Source organism: Pan paniscus, chromosome 20, assembly GCF_029289425.2.
Source record: "Pan paniscus chromosome 20, NHGRI_mPanPan1-v2.0_pri, whole genome shotgun sequence".
Classification (NCBI taxonomy): domain Eukaryota; kingdom Metazoa; phylum Chordata; class Mammalia; order Primates; family Hominidae; genus Pan; species Pan paniscus.
The window spans coordinates 93874-110418 of NC_073269.2; the positions used below are offsets into that span (position 1 = coordinate 93874).

Below are 16545 nucleotides of genomic sequence, written 5' to 3' on the forward strand. Positions count from 1 at the left end.
ATATAACTGAGTATACACATGGTACAAAGTTCACGTCACAGACTACTGGCTTGACCCAAGGGGGAATATAGCAGAGGAGATAGGCAGTGATCATCCTAACCTTGCGATCATCTCACAATCACTAATGATGGGATGTGAATACACATTATTGCCTATGAAATAGTCTTTAAAAAAAGAAGTTGAACCTGAATCTAACTAAACCTTGCAATGGGCTGAACGTGTATGTCTTCCCAAAATTAATATGTTGACATCCTAACCCCAAAGGTGTTGGTATTAAAAGGTGGGGCCTTTACGGGGTCATTAGATCATAAGGACAGAGGCTTCATGATTGGATTTAGTGCCCTTACAAAAGAGGCCCCAGAGAGCTAGCTAGTCTCTCCCACTATGTGAGGGCCCAGCAAGAAGGCCAATCTATGAACCAGAAAGTTGGTCCTAACCAGATATCAAAACCACATGCTCCTTGATCTTAAACTTGCTAGCCTCTAGAACTGTGAGAAATAAATTTCTGTTCCTTATAAGTCATCCAGTTTTTGGTATTTTGTTATAGCAGGCCTAAAAGCCTTTAGAACTAACTTCCAGTTAACCAGGAAAAAACAGAGTGAAAAGTTAAATGACACCATAAAAAGCAACCAGAAAATTCCAGAAGGGGAAATATTCTACAGGACAACTGACTAGTTTTTCAACAAGTCAATTTCACTAAATAAATACATAAACAAAGAGTATGGGTATTTTCCAGGTTAAAAAAGTCTTGAGCTAAATAATCAAATGCAATGTGTGTCCCTTCATTAGAAGAAACTAATTTGAACAAACCAGCCACAAAAGATATTTCAGGGAGAACAAGCTGGAAGGATCACTTGAGGCCAGGAGTTTGAGACCAGCCTGGGCAACGTAGTAAGACCTCCATCTCTACAAAAACAATAAATTAGCTGGGCATGGTGGTGTGCACCTATAGTCCTAGCTACTCAGGAAGCTGAGGCAGGAAGATCACTTGAGCCCAGGAGTTTGAGGCTGCAATGAGCTATGATTGTTTCACTGCACTTTAGGCTGTGTGAAAGAGCAAGACTTTGTCTCAAAAAATAAAAGAACATTTCATAATAACTGAGGAAATCTGAATGTGGACTGGGTAATAAATGATATAAAAAAGCCATTTTTTATTTTGTTTGAAAAGATGATTTTGTAACTATACAGGAAAATGTTCTTATTTTTTTAGAAATCTGTACTAAAGAATTTAGGGGTAAAATATCATTTTCTTTAATATACTTTCAAACACAAGCAAAAATAGTCATGACACAAATATAGCAAAATGTTTACAATCTATGTTCTATGCTTGCCTGTGAGTGCCATTAATCTCATCTCTCTGCTTTTCTGAAAGTTTGAAAATTTCAAAGTTTTATAATAAATTTTTTTACATCCCATAATTTTATAATAATTTTTTTAAAGTTTGAAGCAAATCAACAACTATAGCTTCAAAAATATCCTGACCCACAATAAACATTGAACAGGGTATATTTCTCCCATTTCCTAAAAAAGTTGGCCCAGGAAGGAGCATGAGAGCTGCCATAGCTCTCCCAAGGCTCATTATTCTCCATCACTCCATGGGAAATCCCAAAATAAATTTTTTAGAAAGTTGTTTAAATTTATAATGTTTTTGATTCTATAATAATTTTATAATAAAATAATTGTAAAATGTTTTTGATTTTATATTTTTAATTTATAAAAATTTTTATACATGTTTATGTTTGAAATGTCTATTTCAAACTTTATGAGATATTAAAATATAAGTAATATAGTTCATCATTTTAGAAATGCCATGCTTTTCTTCTCCAGCAATTACATAATCAAAGAGTAACTGTAGTTTTTCCTAGAACATTGCTTTGTAGGATGGGCATGGTGGTTCATTACACTTTAGGAGGCCAAGGCAGACAGATGTCTTGAGATCAGGAGTTTGAGACTAGACTGGGCAACACAGAGAAACCCTATGAGTAGTAAAAACACAAAAATCAGCTGTGCGTAGTGGTGTGCACCTATATCCCCAGCTACTCAGGAAGCTGAGGTGGGAAGATCACCTGAATCTGGGGGGGTCAAGGCTACAGTGAGCCAAGACTGTACCATTGCACTCCAGCCTGGGCAACAAAGTGAGACCCTGTCTCAAAAAAAATGAAATTTAATTGAAAAAAAGAAAATTGCTTTGTAAAATTAACTTTTTCAATCAAAACCAAGATTTTTCAGATATAGAGAATGCAGCCCACTGGTCAGATTTGTCAGTTCAAAGAGAATAAATTCTAGTTTCCTATTTTTCTAGCCTGCTTATGATTATCCAATAGGATATCAAAAAAGACCAAAGCCTTTGGGATCCATGTTCAGTATTCCTGAGTCTAACTCAGGATGCCAAATCAGGAGACAAGCACATTCTCATCAATTTTCAATCATTCGAGACCAATTTTGCTTATAATTATCCAGTTCTTTTAGACCACCTTTCTCCTGAAGGCAGCCTTATGGCTATTCACTTCACTTTAGCATAAGCCCCCAAGAAGGTGAACAAAATGAGGAAACGATTGGTTAAAGTTGGCGTTTGAAATTCTGAAACATGTCCACCATTCCCTTCACCCATGCCCGCCCCTCTTAGAAGTAGTACTTTCAGATTATTTAAGAGTCGATGCTTCTATGTGGATTTTGTCATCTGTCCTTTATAACAGCTAGTAGGTTTAATTTGACTCTATTTTAAGCATATATTGACCTATGCTAATTATCTGTTAAAATAAATTCCACTCTTAGAATTAATAAAGTGTGTTTGTCATGGAAGACCCATTGAAGTAAGAAGCTGAGGAGCCCTTATGGTAAAGTGGGACAAGAAATAATAAGACATAATAATTTTCCCATGCAAATCAACAACCGTAGCTTCAAAAATATCCTGACCCACAACAAGTATTGGACAGGCCATGTTTCTCTCACTCCCTAAAAAATTGGCTCGAGAAGGAGTATGAGAGCTCCCATAGCTCTCCCAAGGCTCATTATTCTCCATCACTCCACAGGAACAGCCTGTCAGAGAAGACTGAAAGACCATTTGTCAACCTCTCGTCAACTCCCTGATTCTAGCCAAACTTCATCAATCTCAAGTGAGGAGACAGAGAGAAATCAAACCCCATATATCCAGCATCATTGTCTACTGGAGTCAAAAATCACAATTCTACTACCCACCCCAACACCACTGGCCCTGTTTCTCCCAATTGCTTTTTATTGTGTTTTTTAAAAAATCCTCTTTCCCCATCCCTGCAACACTGAGAAGGAGGAATTATAGTAGATAAATATGAAGCATGGAGATCCTTTAAAAATGTTTTTAATAATAAATGAGAAAATGAAAAGGAGAGGGTTGGGAAGGAAGGAGGGAATTCAAATGCCAGGGAAATGTTCAGTTTCGCCTTTAAAGATGTTAACACTCATTTATACATCTGCAAGACACTCCCCTTAAAGAAAAGTTCTATGAGTGTGGGTCTGGTTGCATGAATAAGGATAAAATTACTTTTTTAAACGATGTTTCCCACATATCATTCAGAGACCCCTGAAGTTAGGTATCCCTCTTGTAGATGTCCTTGAGATGCTGCTGGACCTGGGAAAGAGGAAACTGGGATACGGGTCTATGCCAAAACTATGTCTAGTTATAGGACAGAGAGGAAAGGGGCAGAGGGAGAAAAACCCGAAGTCTGAGAATCTGGATTGCAGAACACTACCGAGGTCGTGGGAGAAGGGAGAGAAAACAAGGATGAAAAGCGAAAGGGGAAGAGGCATGAAATGTTATCAAATGTCACAAGGCATTTGGAGAGAAGTTGGGAATTGCATTAAGAAAACCACTGCAAATCTCGTTTCAGACCATTTAGAGATATGCCCCCTGGGAACTGCGAGCTCAGGCTGTTTAGCATCAAACAAATGGATCCACTCCATCCCTACCCTAATTAAATAAATCATTCAGTAATTCCACTGGGTTAAAGAACCAAAATATTAAAAACCTTCAGGGCCTACTCTTGCCAAATATGTCAGGGATCGTGTTTGTGTGTGTGTGTGTGTGTGTGTGTGTGTGTGTGTTCTGAGACACCACTACTGTTAAATAGGCAGAGCTAAGACTTAGGGGACTGGCAGATTATTGCAAAAAGGGAACGGGGCAGAGGGACTATGTTGTGAGCCTGGGAAAGAAGTTTGTGTGGGGACTGTGGGCAGTGAACGCGTTGGGAACAATACGGAAAACTGGGAGCTGCCTTGGAATCTACAGGGCCGGGTAGGAGAATGTCCGAAAGAAAAATGAGCAGGTGTGGGATGTGTGCAGAGTCGGAGAAGAGTCCAGGGCGCCCAGAGTGGCTCCAGGAACGACGGACACCCCTCAAGGCTTTTGGGGGCGGTGGGTACTAATAGAACCCAGTGTCCGGGGTATGCCGGGGAGGCTGCGAGCACGGCGGGAGTGGGGCGCTGGAGGGTGAGGACGCGGGAGTGAGGAAGCAAAGCCGGGGCCGGGCAGGGGCCTCCCAGCTGGGCCCGGAGGCAGCAGGGGGACAAGGGCTAGGAGAGGGCATGGCGGCGGCGCGGCTGGAAGCGAGGGGCATCCGGACACTCACCCTGTTGGCCGTGGCCATCTGCACCATGATCTCGATGGCCGTCCTGCTAAAGTACCTGCCGTCGCTTCCCACCACCGTGGTGCAGCCCCGACGGTCGCGCAGGTCGATGGACGACAGCACGCTCTGGATGAAGTTGGGCAGGTAGTTGCGCTGGCCCTCCAAGAGGCCGGTAGGTCGCTGCAGACCCCCGCCGCCAGCCGGCCGCCGGTCCTCGTAGGGCGCGGTGGGCACTGTCAGCACCGGGATGGGGCTCCCCTCCGTGGCGCATCCTGGCCGGTCCTGCTGTGGCTCCCAGGGCCGGAGGGAATCTGCAGCCTACCGGGGGCCTCCGCCAGCCTGGCCGCGCGCTGGGACTCTGCCTCTAGTCTGGGCCCCCTCTCCGGCAGGTCGGCACCCTGCGCCCTGTGCCCGCCCGCCTGGGGACCGCCCGCCCCTCCTCTCCGTGCGGCCGCTCGCTGACTCCCTCGGCGGAGATTGCTTCTGCCTTCCTGTAAACTTTTCTCCCGCCCACCTTCTCCGCTGCCAGACCGCCCGAGGTGCCCTCAGTTTCTCCCCAATTTGGACTCACTTTCGGGGTGTCTCAAAAGCCTGATTCCAGGGCCTGCTAGCCCGACCCCGGTGACGCCTGCACCCGCGCCTGGCCCCAGCCTTCACGCGCGATCGCCGCCCTCCGGGGCACACCCTCCGTCAGAAAACAGCCGGCGTGCGGCGAGACTTTGGGCAGAGTCCGGGTTCCTCTCCGGCGCCAGGCCCGTCTCCCTGTCTCCCTGGGAGTGCGCAGCCTACACGCACCAGTTTCTCTTTAGAACAAGCACGGGGAGGGATTTGGGAGGGGGCTGAAACCTTTTGCCATCAGTGAACAGCCTCAGCCAAAAATAACCCTGGAAAGGCGAGCTAAGAATGGTTATCTCCTGCCAGCGCTGAAATCGGAGGCTGGGCGCTGCGTGTGGGGTGTGTGTGTGTGTGTGTGTGTACCCTCCCACCCCGACCTTTGTTGAAGGGAATCAGCACTGTCAGACTTCAATCCAACAGGACCCACTCGAGCCATCCACACTTTCCCCAGCCTCCTCCAAAACAGCACACTTGCCGGTATGGACAATTCTTTTTTTTTTTTTTTTCACTTGTTTGTTTGTTGTGGTGGTTGCAACAGCAGCAACACAGACGACACATATTTCCCTATTCTTCTCGCCCTTCTCACCCTCCCTACCCAGCTCCTGCCTTAGAAACAGGCTTGGCCTACACTGTATCTGTCCACACTGCCTGAACTCTTCCCTGAATTAATCGTTTTCAATAGGAGGGGGCTAAATCCCTTATTAATGCCCTACCAGGAGTGAATGAATAAAGCCAAGTTAAAGGGGAACTGGGTACCACATACTGTGCTAGGTTCCTTTGCATGTATCCTTTCATTCTGCTGCAGCTAAAGATGTTCTGCCTCCTCTCCATAAAACGCACCCAAACTCCAAAACCAGGAAATTCTCCATAGAAAATAGGAGTGAAGAGAGAAAAGACTAACAGGATAAACCCCAAAGCAGGAAGAAAGTTTTGTCTCCCACTTCGCTCAAGGAATTTTTGGACCCACCAAGGCTACTGTCCTGAAAGACCCTGCTGCTTCTCCTTCCCCAAATATTGTCCACTTCCTGAGAGTAAGGCTGACTTGCCGCAGGCTTATAAAGTGTTTGGTCACAGTAAGACAACTGTGAGTAATAACACACATTGTATACTGTTTTGCAATTGATAAAAGGCTTTGCATCTGTTTTTTCTTTGGAGGCTGAAGAAAAGAAGAATGGTATTCACGCAGTTCCCATTTTACAGATGAAAACAAGAGGACTTTTTCTGTGAAGTCAGGAAAGTGGTTACAATGGTACTTTCCGCCTGTCCGAATTATGTATTGCCCCTCCCCTTTCTATCAATAACATTGAAGTGTGATGGGACAACCACTGAAGCCGTCAGTTGAAACCTGCTGGGACTTTTTAGCCATTCTCTTCAACATAAAGAATGGGTGTTTTTGGAGGGGGTGAGAGGAATGGGGAAATGTTGTCAAAGAGTACAATGTTTTAGTTGAGACAGGAAGAATACATTTTGTTGAGATCTACAGCACAGCATGGTGACTGTAGTTAACAATGAAGTATTGTGTATTTCAAAATTGCTAAGACAATAAATTTCAAATGTTCTCACCACAAAAAAGATAGGTTTTGAGGTGATGAATCTATTAATTCTCTGGATTTAATTATTCCACAATGTATACATATATCATAACATCACATTATACCTCCGTAAATACATACAATTTTAATTTGTCAATTAACATTTTTTTAAAAGAATAGTGTGGCCAATTGGGGAGGTAGTTTTTTTTTTTTTTTTTCCTCTAGTCTCTACTCAGTCTCCAAGATCCCATTCCCCATAAAGTTCCTGTCACCCAGGTGGAGTGCAGTGGCACAATCATGGCTTACTGCACCCTCTCCCTCTTGGGCTCAAGCGATCCTCCCGCCTACAGGTACATGCCACCACGCCCAGCTAATTTTTGTAGTTTTTGTAGACATGGGGTTTCACCATGTTGCCTAGGCTGGTCTTGAACTCCTCAGCTCAATCAATCTGCCCACTTTAGCCTCCCACAGTGCTGGGATTACAGGTGGGAGCCACCAAGCCCAACCCATAAAGTTTCTAACTTTTTATCTCCCTGGGAGTGCACAGCCTACACACACCAGTTTCTCTTTAGAACATACTTAAGAGTCTTGGCTTAGCATCCAACAGACAGAACTTTAACACTTCTACGGATCTGTGCACCTGTCTATGGTGTGGGGTTTTTAAGATCTCTTTCTAATGACACTTTACTTTGCAAAGCAGGACAGTTTCATTCCCAGAAGAGCAGGTATGGTAAATCCTTTGTTCCAGTAACGAAGACAATGATCCAAACCCTAAGCCTCAGAGAAGCCCAGAAACCCTCCAGGCCTCCATCTCAATGCTCCTAGCACCTGCCCCTCCCTTGACATCAACATCATTCTCCCCTCTCACAGCCCAGCTCCTTCCACAGACCCAGGGATTAGGCACCAGCACCTCAGACTAGATTTTAGAGAATTACCATTCAAGAGGCAATCCTCTTCCCTTGGTTCCAATTTCAATGTTCTCAAAGACTGGAACAGGGCTAGTTGGAGGCAATGTGCCCCATCGCATAGCCAGAAAGAAACTTACAGTGAAAAGGAGAACAATTCTTCCAAAGTAAGGGGGTGCTGATCCCCAGAGGGAGGACAGATGGGCAACCAAACAGTAACCGGGCCAAAACATGCTTCACACTCACTGATCAAGGATTTCTAAAACCACTTTTCTTTTCTCTGAATTTATATAGGACTTTGTATCACTCATAAAGGAATGTCTTATAGGCTGATAACACCTTTCTATTCATGCTTATACTTAACATTTAGGCTAGGATAATTTCCTGACCTCAGTGTCCTCACTATAAGATGGGAATTATTATAATCCCTACCTCATAAATTGTTGGGAGGATTAAAATACTTAGTAAAGTGCCTGACTAATAGAAAGACATTCAATAAATGTTAGCTATTCATGGTGTCATCATCATTATATTTACCATTATTACTAATCTCCTGTATTGCAAGAATTACAGTTTATATTTTTGTAGACCATCACTGTAGCTAAAGGGTCTTTGGGCCATAGGTGATATTCCATAAAGGTTGGTTAAATTGATCTGTGGTTTTTGACTATGGAAACTCAGAACTCCCTCAAAATGTACAAAACAGATTTACCTGCTAAATAAATCTCTTCAAAGCTGACCCCAGGTTTAATTGAATTAATTCCAATGAATTTGTCACAATGATGGAGAAAGGAAACTTAGAGGGCCCCACAGTGGTTTGCTGGTAAAATGAGAAGTTTGGATTAGATCAATGTTTCCCAAAATATTTTCCTCAGAATGTTAGTGCCCCTCGAATCCTGCACAAAGGAACAGTTGCATGACCAAGTAGCTTTTAAAACTCCTGTACACTCTACTCCCATTCTTCACAATGCACACTTTCATATTAAAAGTTCTGAGAGGTCCTCAACAGAAGACATCACTTAACTTTTTTTTTTCTTTAAGACAGATTCTCACTCTGTCACCCAGGCTGGAGTACAGTGGCCACCACTCCTGGCCTAAACATTTTTTAACCTGGTGCTTCCCAATCTAAACTCACAGGGACCAGTTTTCTTAATGAAAGAGAATCAGACTAGCTTGTAACCATAGCTGGTGACACTCCCCTGCCCCATTCCTTGTATGTCCTCAGTGGACTAGGTCAGGAATAAATAAATTTTCCTGATTCTCAAGGGCTGGTCACTCCTTTGCACTGAGCTCAAAGCTTCTCTGTAGCATGGGTCACAATGAATGGTAGCCCTGATAGCCTAGAGTAGCCTTTCAGCCTTCTCTGAGCCTCTAAAGACTGAGGATCCTTGGCATGAAATAGGAGCAACTGATACACCCTTGCTTCCCCTGGGAACTCTCTTGCTCTCAAAAAGGCATCAGCCATCATCTCCATCTAGAGAATATACTAGCTGACTCAGCTTGACCAGCCTGTCCCAAAATGAGAATCTGGGTAAAATAAGCATTGAAATACTTCATTCCTTGTAGATTCACAAAACATATTAGCATATTAAAGACTATGAAGTTCTGCAGGAAAAAAAAAACCTATTTAACTTTAATCCAACATTGCCAAGTTTTATTTGACCATGGAAGATTTTTCCAAAACACTTACAAACAGATCAAGGACATTAATCTTTCATGAAACACTAGATCCCCAGGGTCCTCTCCAGCTACATCATTCTGTGATTTTCTTTTTTATTTATGATGCATTAAAAGATTAATCTCTATCAGACTTCCATTTAGAAATTCACCAGAATGTGCAAAGGCAGCAGGTAAAATTGCTGAAGGGTATTATAAAAATACCCTCCAGTGATTTTTGAAACTTAAACGGAAATATTTATATAACTATATATTTCAGTTTGTATATTATATATATATGTATATACAAACATATATATGTGTGTATATATATTGGTGTATGTATATCTATATCTATGTATATATGGCATTATATCCATTTTACAGATGCAGAAACTGAGCTTTAGAGGGGGTGAGCAATTGGTCCAAAGCCACACAGCACACAGGTAGTCATTGATAAAGGTAAAAACAAGAGTTGAAGCCTGAGGTGTAAGGACACAGAGACAAGTACACAAATGTTTACAAGTTACACATATGACACGTGCCTTTAACATGAATTTCTTGAACATTCATTTAGAGGCCTTACAATGAAGACATCAGAGTGGCAGCAAGTTCTGTTGGAATCAGGGGAGCGTGTTCTTCTATAATCCCCTGGCTAACAGGAAAGCAGACTGATTTGGCCCATGGTAGTTATACACTCCCATTGAGTCAGGGGCCACTTCTATGCACAAAGGAGGTGCTAAAATATGCTGTTGACTCATTGCCTCTAAGAGCAGAAGAAATGCCAAAAGTATAGGACAAGAGGCAGAAAAGCACATGGAAAAATGTCATAGGGCAGTCCTCTGAGGAAGTGTTAGATCCCTTTGAAATCTGTCCAAACACTTTCTTGTGCTGGGGAAAGTCAATTACATATTTCAAGCAACCCCACATGTCATACGAGTAACTTGTACGTGTTTGTGTACTCGTGTCTGTGAACTTACATCTCAGACTTCAACTTCTCGCTCCCCACCCTTATCAGTGACTGCCTGCATGGCCTTGGGCAAGTTGCTTTCCCTCTTCAAAGCTCAGTTTCTGCATCTATAAAATGGACATAATGCTACCTACCTCATGGGGTTAGTGATCACATTTAAGGAGCTAATATGTGGAAATTGCTTACACAGTACCTATCACATAATAAGGGTTTAATAAGTGTTTGATGTAATTGTTTTGATTATTACTACTATTACTAAAATAATAATTACTATAATAATAACGATTCTTATTCTCTATATTAGTATTATCTTTGAAAATGGGCATGGATTATGTCTATGTAACACTTTTGGCACAATATCTAGCATTATATCACACACAAATTACAGAATTCATGTTATTAAGGATGAAAAAATATTTTTACTGAACCTTCAATTCTTCGTAAGTAACTGCAAAAGAAGCCATTATCCCAACACATGAAATAAAAAAAAAATTCAGTTCCTCTGGAGTTTGTTTTTGGAGGTAGCCACAGGATACCTAAATTTTTTTTCTTTTCAGAGAGACCGAGGGGCTCACTAGGTTGACCAGGCTGGTCTTGAACTCCTGGTCTCAAGCCATCCTCCCACCTCAGCCTCCCAAAATGCTGGGATTACATGCATGAGCCACCACATCCAGCCTACCTAAAATATTGAATGCTGTTAATAAATCTCCTGAGGCCAGCATAAGAAGGTGATGGGCAAAACTAATGCAGGTATGTTTTTCTGGCTTTTTCATGTATTGGGCCAAACTTTGAAAAGCACTTACTATTAATGGCTAACTTGCAAAATTTGTGATTTATTAAAAGCAGATTTTAATTGTTTTACCTAAAAATAATAGGCCTCTGATCTGCCAAAGATGAAGATTTAATTTCTAGGTGTTCCCCACAATACCTAGAAACGTCAGTGGAATCGATTATTAAACACTTTAGAACTATTCTCATCAAAGTTCTTTAATATATAATACAGCAAAAGAAAAGTTTCTTTTCTAAAGGCTTCTCTATACTTTTTTTAATAGTTGAATTTCATTTCTGAAGGCTCCTAAAAAGAATAGAATTTAGATCTTTATTAAAGAGGAAATATATTTTCCATGTTTAATTTAAATTACATTCCATCAGTCATTTGCAATCTTAGCCTACAGGGAATTTTTTTTTTGGTAGTTTTTATGTTTGAGCTTTAGGAGGGGATTCCCAATAATCTCTATATAAATATTTCTAATCTCTATATAAATATTTTAACATTTCAATGTAAATTAGTTTTTTAAAGCTATTTTATCCATAAAAATAATAAATTTGCATGGCTGAGGGTGAAATAATGTGTTACCAGGACCCCTCAGTTTTGGAGGTTGTGAGTAGATCCCATCTTCATGTTCCTCCAGCCCAGCCCAAGCCTGGCTCAGGGCCTCCTCCCCCATTTGTCAGGAACCACCATCCCCAGGTATTCTATGTGCCCTGCCTGACCAGTGTTCTCCATCAGAGTTTACCAATCTTTTGTTCATTCCCTCAGAGCACAGCTAAGCAAGAGTACACTAATTTGAAAATTAACTCAAGCAAATAGAGGAACAATATCCCCAACACATTGCATTTTAACATAGGGTTTCCTGGACACACTGTTTCAACCCAAGAGTTGGGCTAATAGTAGGAGTTCCATCTGCTAAAATACGGCTGTCAGCTTCAGAGGGAAATTCATGAACGTCTTCGTAGTTTGTTTTTACGTTTCACTTGGCACTGTTTCTAAAATTTCCTCTGAAGCCAAAAAATAAGTTATTTCCCAGCACACTGGGCACTTTTCATTTATCATTGGATTGATTTTTGTAACTTGCAGTAGGAGCTGAAATCGACCAGGAGGTTCTTATCCAACAGACAGCAGCAAAACTCTTTGTGTATCTGCGTTCCTTTCAACAAGCGTGACTTCCTCAATGGCATCATTCGTGAGCGTAACACAGAGCTCAGCAATAACGTTTCTTCACTAACCCTACCAGGTATCCAACATAGGATGTTACTTCCTTTCACTGTTTTCCGACTCCTGGCAGATATTAATCATTGGGATTTGGGAACAAGGAAATAGAATTTCTGAGAATGCTTGGGAATTCCCAAATTCATATGATTTTCATAACACCTCACTTACAAGTTTGTGAAAAATAATAAGTGACTATAATAACAAGCAAATAGTCGTTTTTTTCTGTAACAGGATTATATGAAAAGTTTTAGTAGTCTTCTGTTTTAAAAAGATATGATAACAAATGATGATTTATTATTATTATGAGCCAACATATTGTAACAAGATTATAAAATCCAATAGCATTAATAGAGAAAACATTAAAAAGAAATGAATATTATCACAAAATAAATGCTAAAGAAAAGTCCTTTAAAGATTGAAAGGTAACACCACAAATACTTAATGCTTTAATCGTTGTTTACATGACATTGTTAAACAAGGCATCAATCATCCCCTCCAATACCATTTAAATAACATAACATTCTGATCTCCTGGCAAGATGAATAGCACTAGAAAGAAGCAACTGTCAAAATTGCCGATTTAAGGGCATATTTTGTTTCTAAAACGTGGCATTTCTTAGAAAACCTCTCATAGGATTTGTAAAACATATACTATGCCTATGAACACATTAATATTTATTTGCAGAAATGGCTCACTGTTAGCAGTGGACAAGGCCATGAACACACACTTGTAACACAGCAACAGATACAAGAAAGTCTGACTGAGGCTCCTTTACTGCTCCTGTCCTGTTCACCTTAACTTTCATCTCCACATGTCAGTGCTTCCTCATCTTGCTTGACTTGAAGTCAGTGCATTTCTTCAAGCCAGTAAGTTCTCTATACTGACTATTAAGCTGTAATTTTCACAGGAAAATTAGAATGTTCCTTCCCATTTTCCTAATTTCTCAACTGATTTTTCTCAGAATTCAGAATCCATAAATATTGAAATGCCAGGAGAGAATTATCAAATGGAAATGCTGTTCCCTTCGTCCATTTTCAGAAGAAACCGTAGGATAGTGTTATCCTTCTCTTCTCCAATTTTTTTTTTCCTGCAAACTTATGGTTATCACCTCTTTAAGTGAGTAGCTCATAATTTTGCCTCCCCTGCAAATGGTCCCAAAACAGTGAAGTGGGTCCTCTTTAGCTGTGTCTTTAGTACATAATCCTGCATTTCTGACCATATGCAGGGAGTGTGACCCAGGGAAGGATCCCTGACTCAATGGGATGTCTCTTGCTGTCTCTAGAATTTGAACACCGGAACCCAGACGTACAGAGGCTGGGAGCCATCGTGGTGTGCTATATTGATGACGGCAGCAGTGGGTGGTGTGGGGGCAGTTAATTGACAGCTACCTGTTGCTGACATCCCAGGAACTGCCTGAACCTCCTCTTTCCTAGTCATAAGATATCTAAGATTCTGCAGTATTCTTCATTAAATCCTAGCATGGTTTAAGCTAGCCAGAATTAGGTTCTGTTGCTTTCAATCAACAGAACCTTAGCTAATACGTTGTTATTTCCTGCTCTTTGTTCCTTTAATTTTCCAGGAAAAGAAGGGAAAATGGCTTACTGGTTTTAAAAAGAGACAAGGGACAACATACCATTTATGCAAAATTTAGAAGCACTCAAAGGAAACTCTGGAAAATTCCTGAGACATACATAGGTAGGATCAGCATAAAACTTGAACAGTGTATCTAGATCATGGTTGCCATGGTTGCCTTGACACAATGAACATCTGTATCAAGATCATATTTTCTTGGTGGGACAGAGAGAAGCACAAGGCGGGACTCACATTTACAGTAATCCTTGTTTTCCAGGGACCATACAACCCAGTTTGTCCAGAGCTGTTCATCTTAAGTTTGTTATCCCACCATAATTATAAATAGAACCTCCTTTTTCTCTCAAGAATATCCCACTTTGGATGATAATTTCTGTGACTACCCATTAAGAATATTTAATAACTATAGAAAACTGCTTCTCTATATTTTTTGTATGTTTGAAACATTTTATAACAGAAATATCTTTAAAGTTATCACCTACACAGAATATAGCTGCCAAATGCTCTTACTCTGCTATTCTAACCATGAATCCCTCTGGGGCCCCTTCCTCCTACGGCGCTTGTGAGGATGAAATGAAATAAGCTCTATGAAGTGCCCAACAGTGACCAACACTGAATAAAATACAGCCACCATAGGTGGCCTTCCCTTATGTTCACCAAACTCCTGATAAGTTATTCGGTGATGTTTTAATCTTAATATTTTATGTAGATTATACATTCATCTGATTCAAAATGCAAAAGGTACAAAAGCGTATATAGTTAAAAGTTTCCCAACCCACTACCATTTATCTCCCTGGAGGCAACTGTTTCCAGATTTTTGAATATCCTTAAAGAATATCATATGTATGGAAAAGAAAGATTATATATTTATATGCATCTGTGTATGCATTTTCCTATGAGAGGCTCACAAAGTCTCCTTGAAGAGATATCATTATTACAAATACCCCTCAATTTACAATAGGGTTATATTCCAATAAACTTATGAAAATATTGTAAGCTGAAAATGCATTTAATACACTTAACCTACTAAACATCATAGCTTAGCTCGGCCTACCTTAAACACTCACATTAACCTACAGTTAGGCAAAATCATCTAACAGAAAGCCCATTTTATAATAAAGTGGGCTTTGAATATCTCATGTAATATAATGAATACTGTACTGAAAGTGGAAAACAGAATGGTTGTATGAGTACTCAAAGTACAGCTTCTGCTGAATGTGTATTGCTTTCAAACTATCTTAAAGTTGAAAAATCGTAATTCAAAATATTCTAAGTCAGGGATTGTTTGTACTTCTACTTTACATGATGAAATTGAGCCTTGAAAAGATTAAGTGACTCGCCCAAGGTCACACTGGCAGTTAAATAGTGAAACTTGGATCCAAATTGTTCAGTCACTACATGTATTGTCTTGAAATTTGAAAAAGAGGAAGAGGAATTAAACTACTACATTGAAGGACTATTTTAGGCATAGAAGAAGCAGATGCCTTCATGTCCAAGTGATTGTGAAAAGCCCACTTGCCCCAAAATATGTCTCCTGGTCATATGAAATTCCACCATTTGAGATTTTTACCTGGGGATTTAGAGTAATCTGCTGTTTTCCTAGAGCTCCCCTAAAATAGAAATAGAAAATTGTGGAAGGCTAAATATATGCTAACATTGGAAAACTCATTTTCTCCCCTTCGTAAGGCAAGGTACTGAAGGAGGGGGCCCTACGGGCTGTGCAGGGACATCCTGGAGGCATGGGGAGAAGAAACTGAAAGGCAAGTTTGTATGGAACAAAGAATACCGATCTCAGGATTCTCCCTTGAACCTGCCCTAACTTTGTTCAAATAGACTTAGCCACTGACCTGCTGTCAAAAGGCCACAGCCAATCTGACTTGTTTTCAATATAATGATGAATATTGATTTGGTCCCTTCATCCAACATTCTCAGCTGGATCTTTTTTGACCAAGGATATACATTACTAGGTGAGTACAGGCAGTTAATTCTTCCACACGGGACTTCAGAGTTTCTGAGTTAACCAGAATCACCCACCTTAACATCTGCCAGTTTATACCCCAAGTCCTGACCAGTGCCCCCTACCTGCTATGCCTCATGTTTTCAATAGAGCATAAAATCAGAAATGAAAGATGAAACATCATAGCCAATATCACAGAAATACAAAGGATACTAGGAAACTGCTAGGTATAATTACACACTAACTAATTGGATCATCTAGAAGAAATGGATAAATTCCCAGACACATAAAACCTACCAAGATTGACTCATGAAGAAATTTAAAAATCTGAACAGACTAATAGCAAGCAAGGAGGTTGAATCCATAAGAAAATGTCTCCTATCAATGAAAAACCCAAAACCAGATGGCTTCCCAGATAAATTCTAACAAATATTTTAAGAAGAACGAATACCAGTCTTTCTCAAACTCTTCCAAAAAGCTGAAGTGGAGGGAATACTTCCAAACTCATCTTACAGGGCCAGCATTACCCTGATTCCAAAGCCAGACAAGAACACTACAAGAAAGGAAAATGACAGGCCAATATCCTTGATCTACATAGATGCAAAAATCCTCAACAAAATCCTAGCAAACCAAATTCAATAGCACATTGAAAGAATCATTCACCATGATCATGTCATGGTTCAACATAAGCAAATCAATACATATAATATACCATATTAGAAAAAT

General features: G+C 40.6%; 1 protein-coding gene across 1 annotated transcript in view; it reads right to left on the reverse strand.

Annotated features, from left to right (window-relative positions):
- The window catches only part of LOC129394731 (phosphoglucomutase-like protein 5), a gene marked incomplete at its 5' end in the record, with an annotated part of 32302 nt that extends 16556 nt beyond the window's left edge, over nucleotides 1–15746 (reverse strand). The window contains 3 exons of the mRNA XM_055103666.2: nucleotides 4605–4912; nucleotides 6184–6372; nucleotides 15710–15746. Of these exons, the coding sequence (XP_054959641.2) occupies nucleotides 4605–4912; nucleotides 6184–6372; nucleotides 15710–15746 (534 nt within the window). The remainder of the gene's footprint in view (nucleotides 1–4604; nucleotides 4913–6183; nucleotides 6373–15709) is intronic.
- Between the last annotated feature and the right edge of the window lie 799 nt (nucleotides 15747–16545).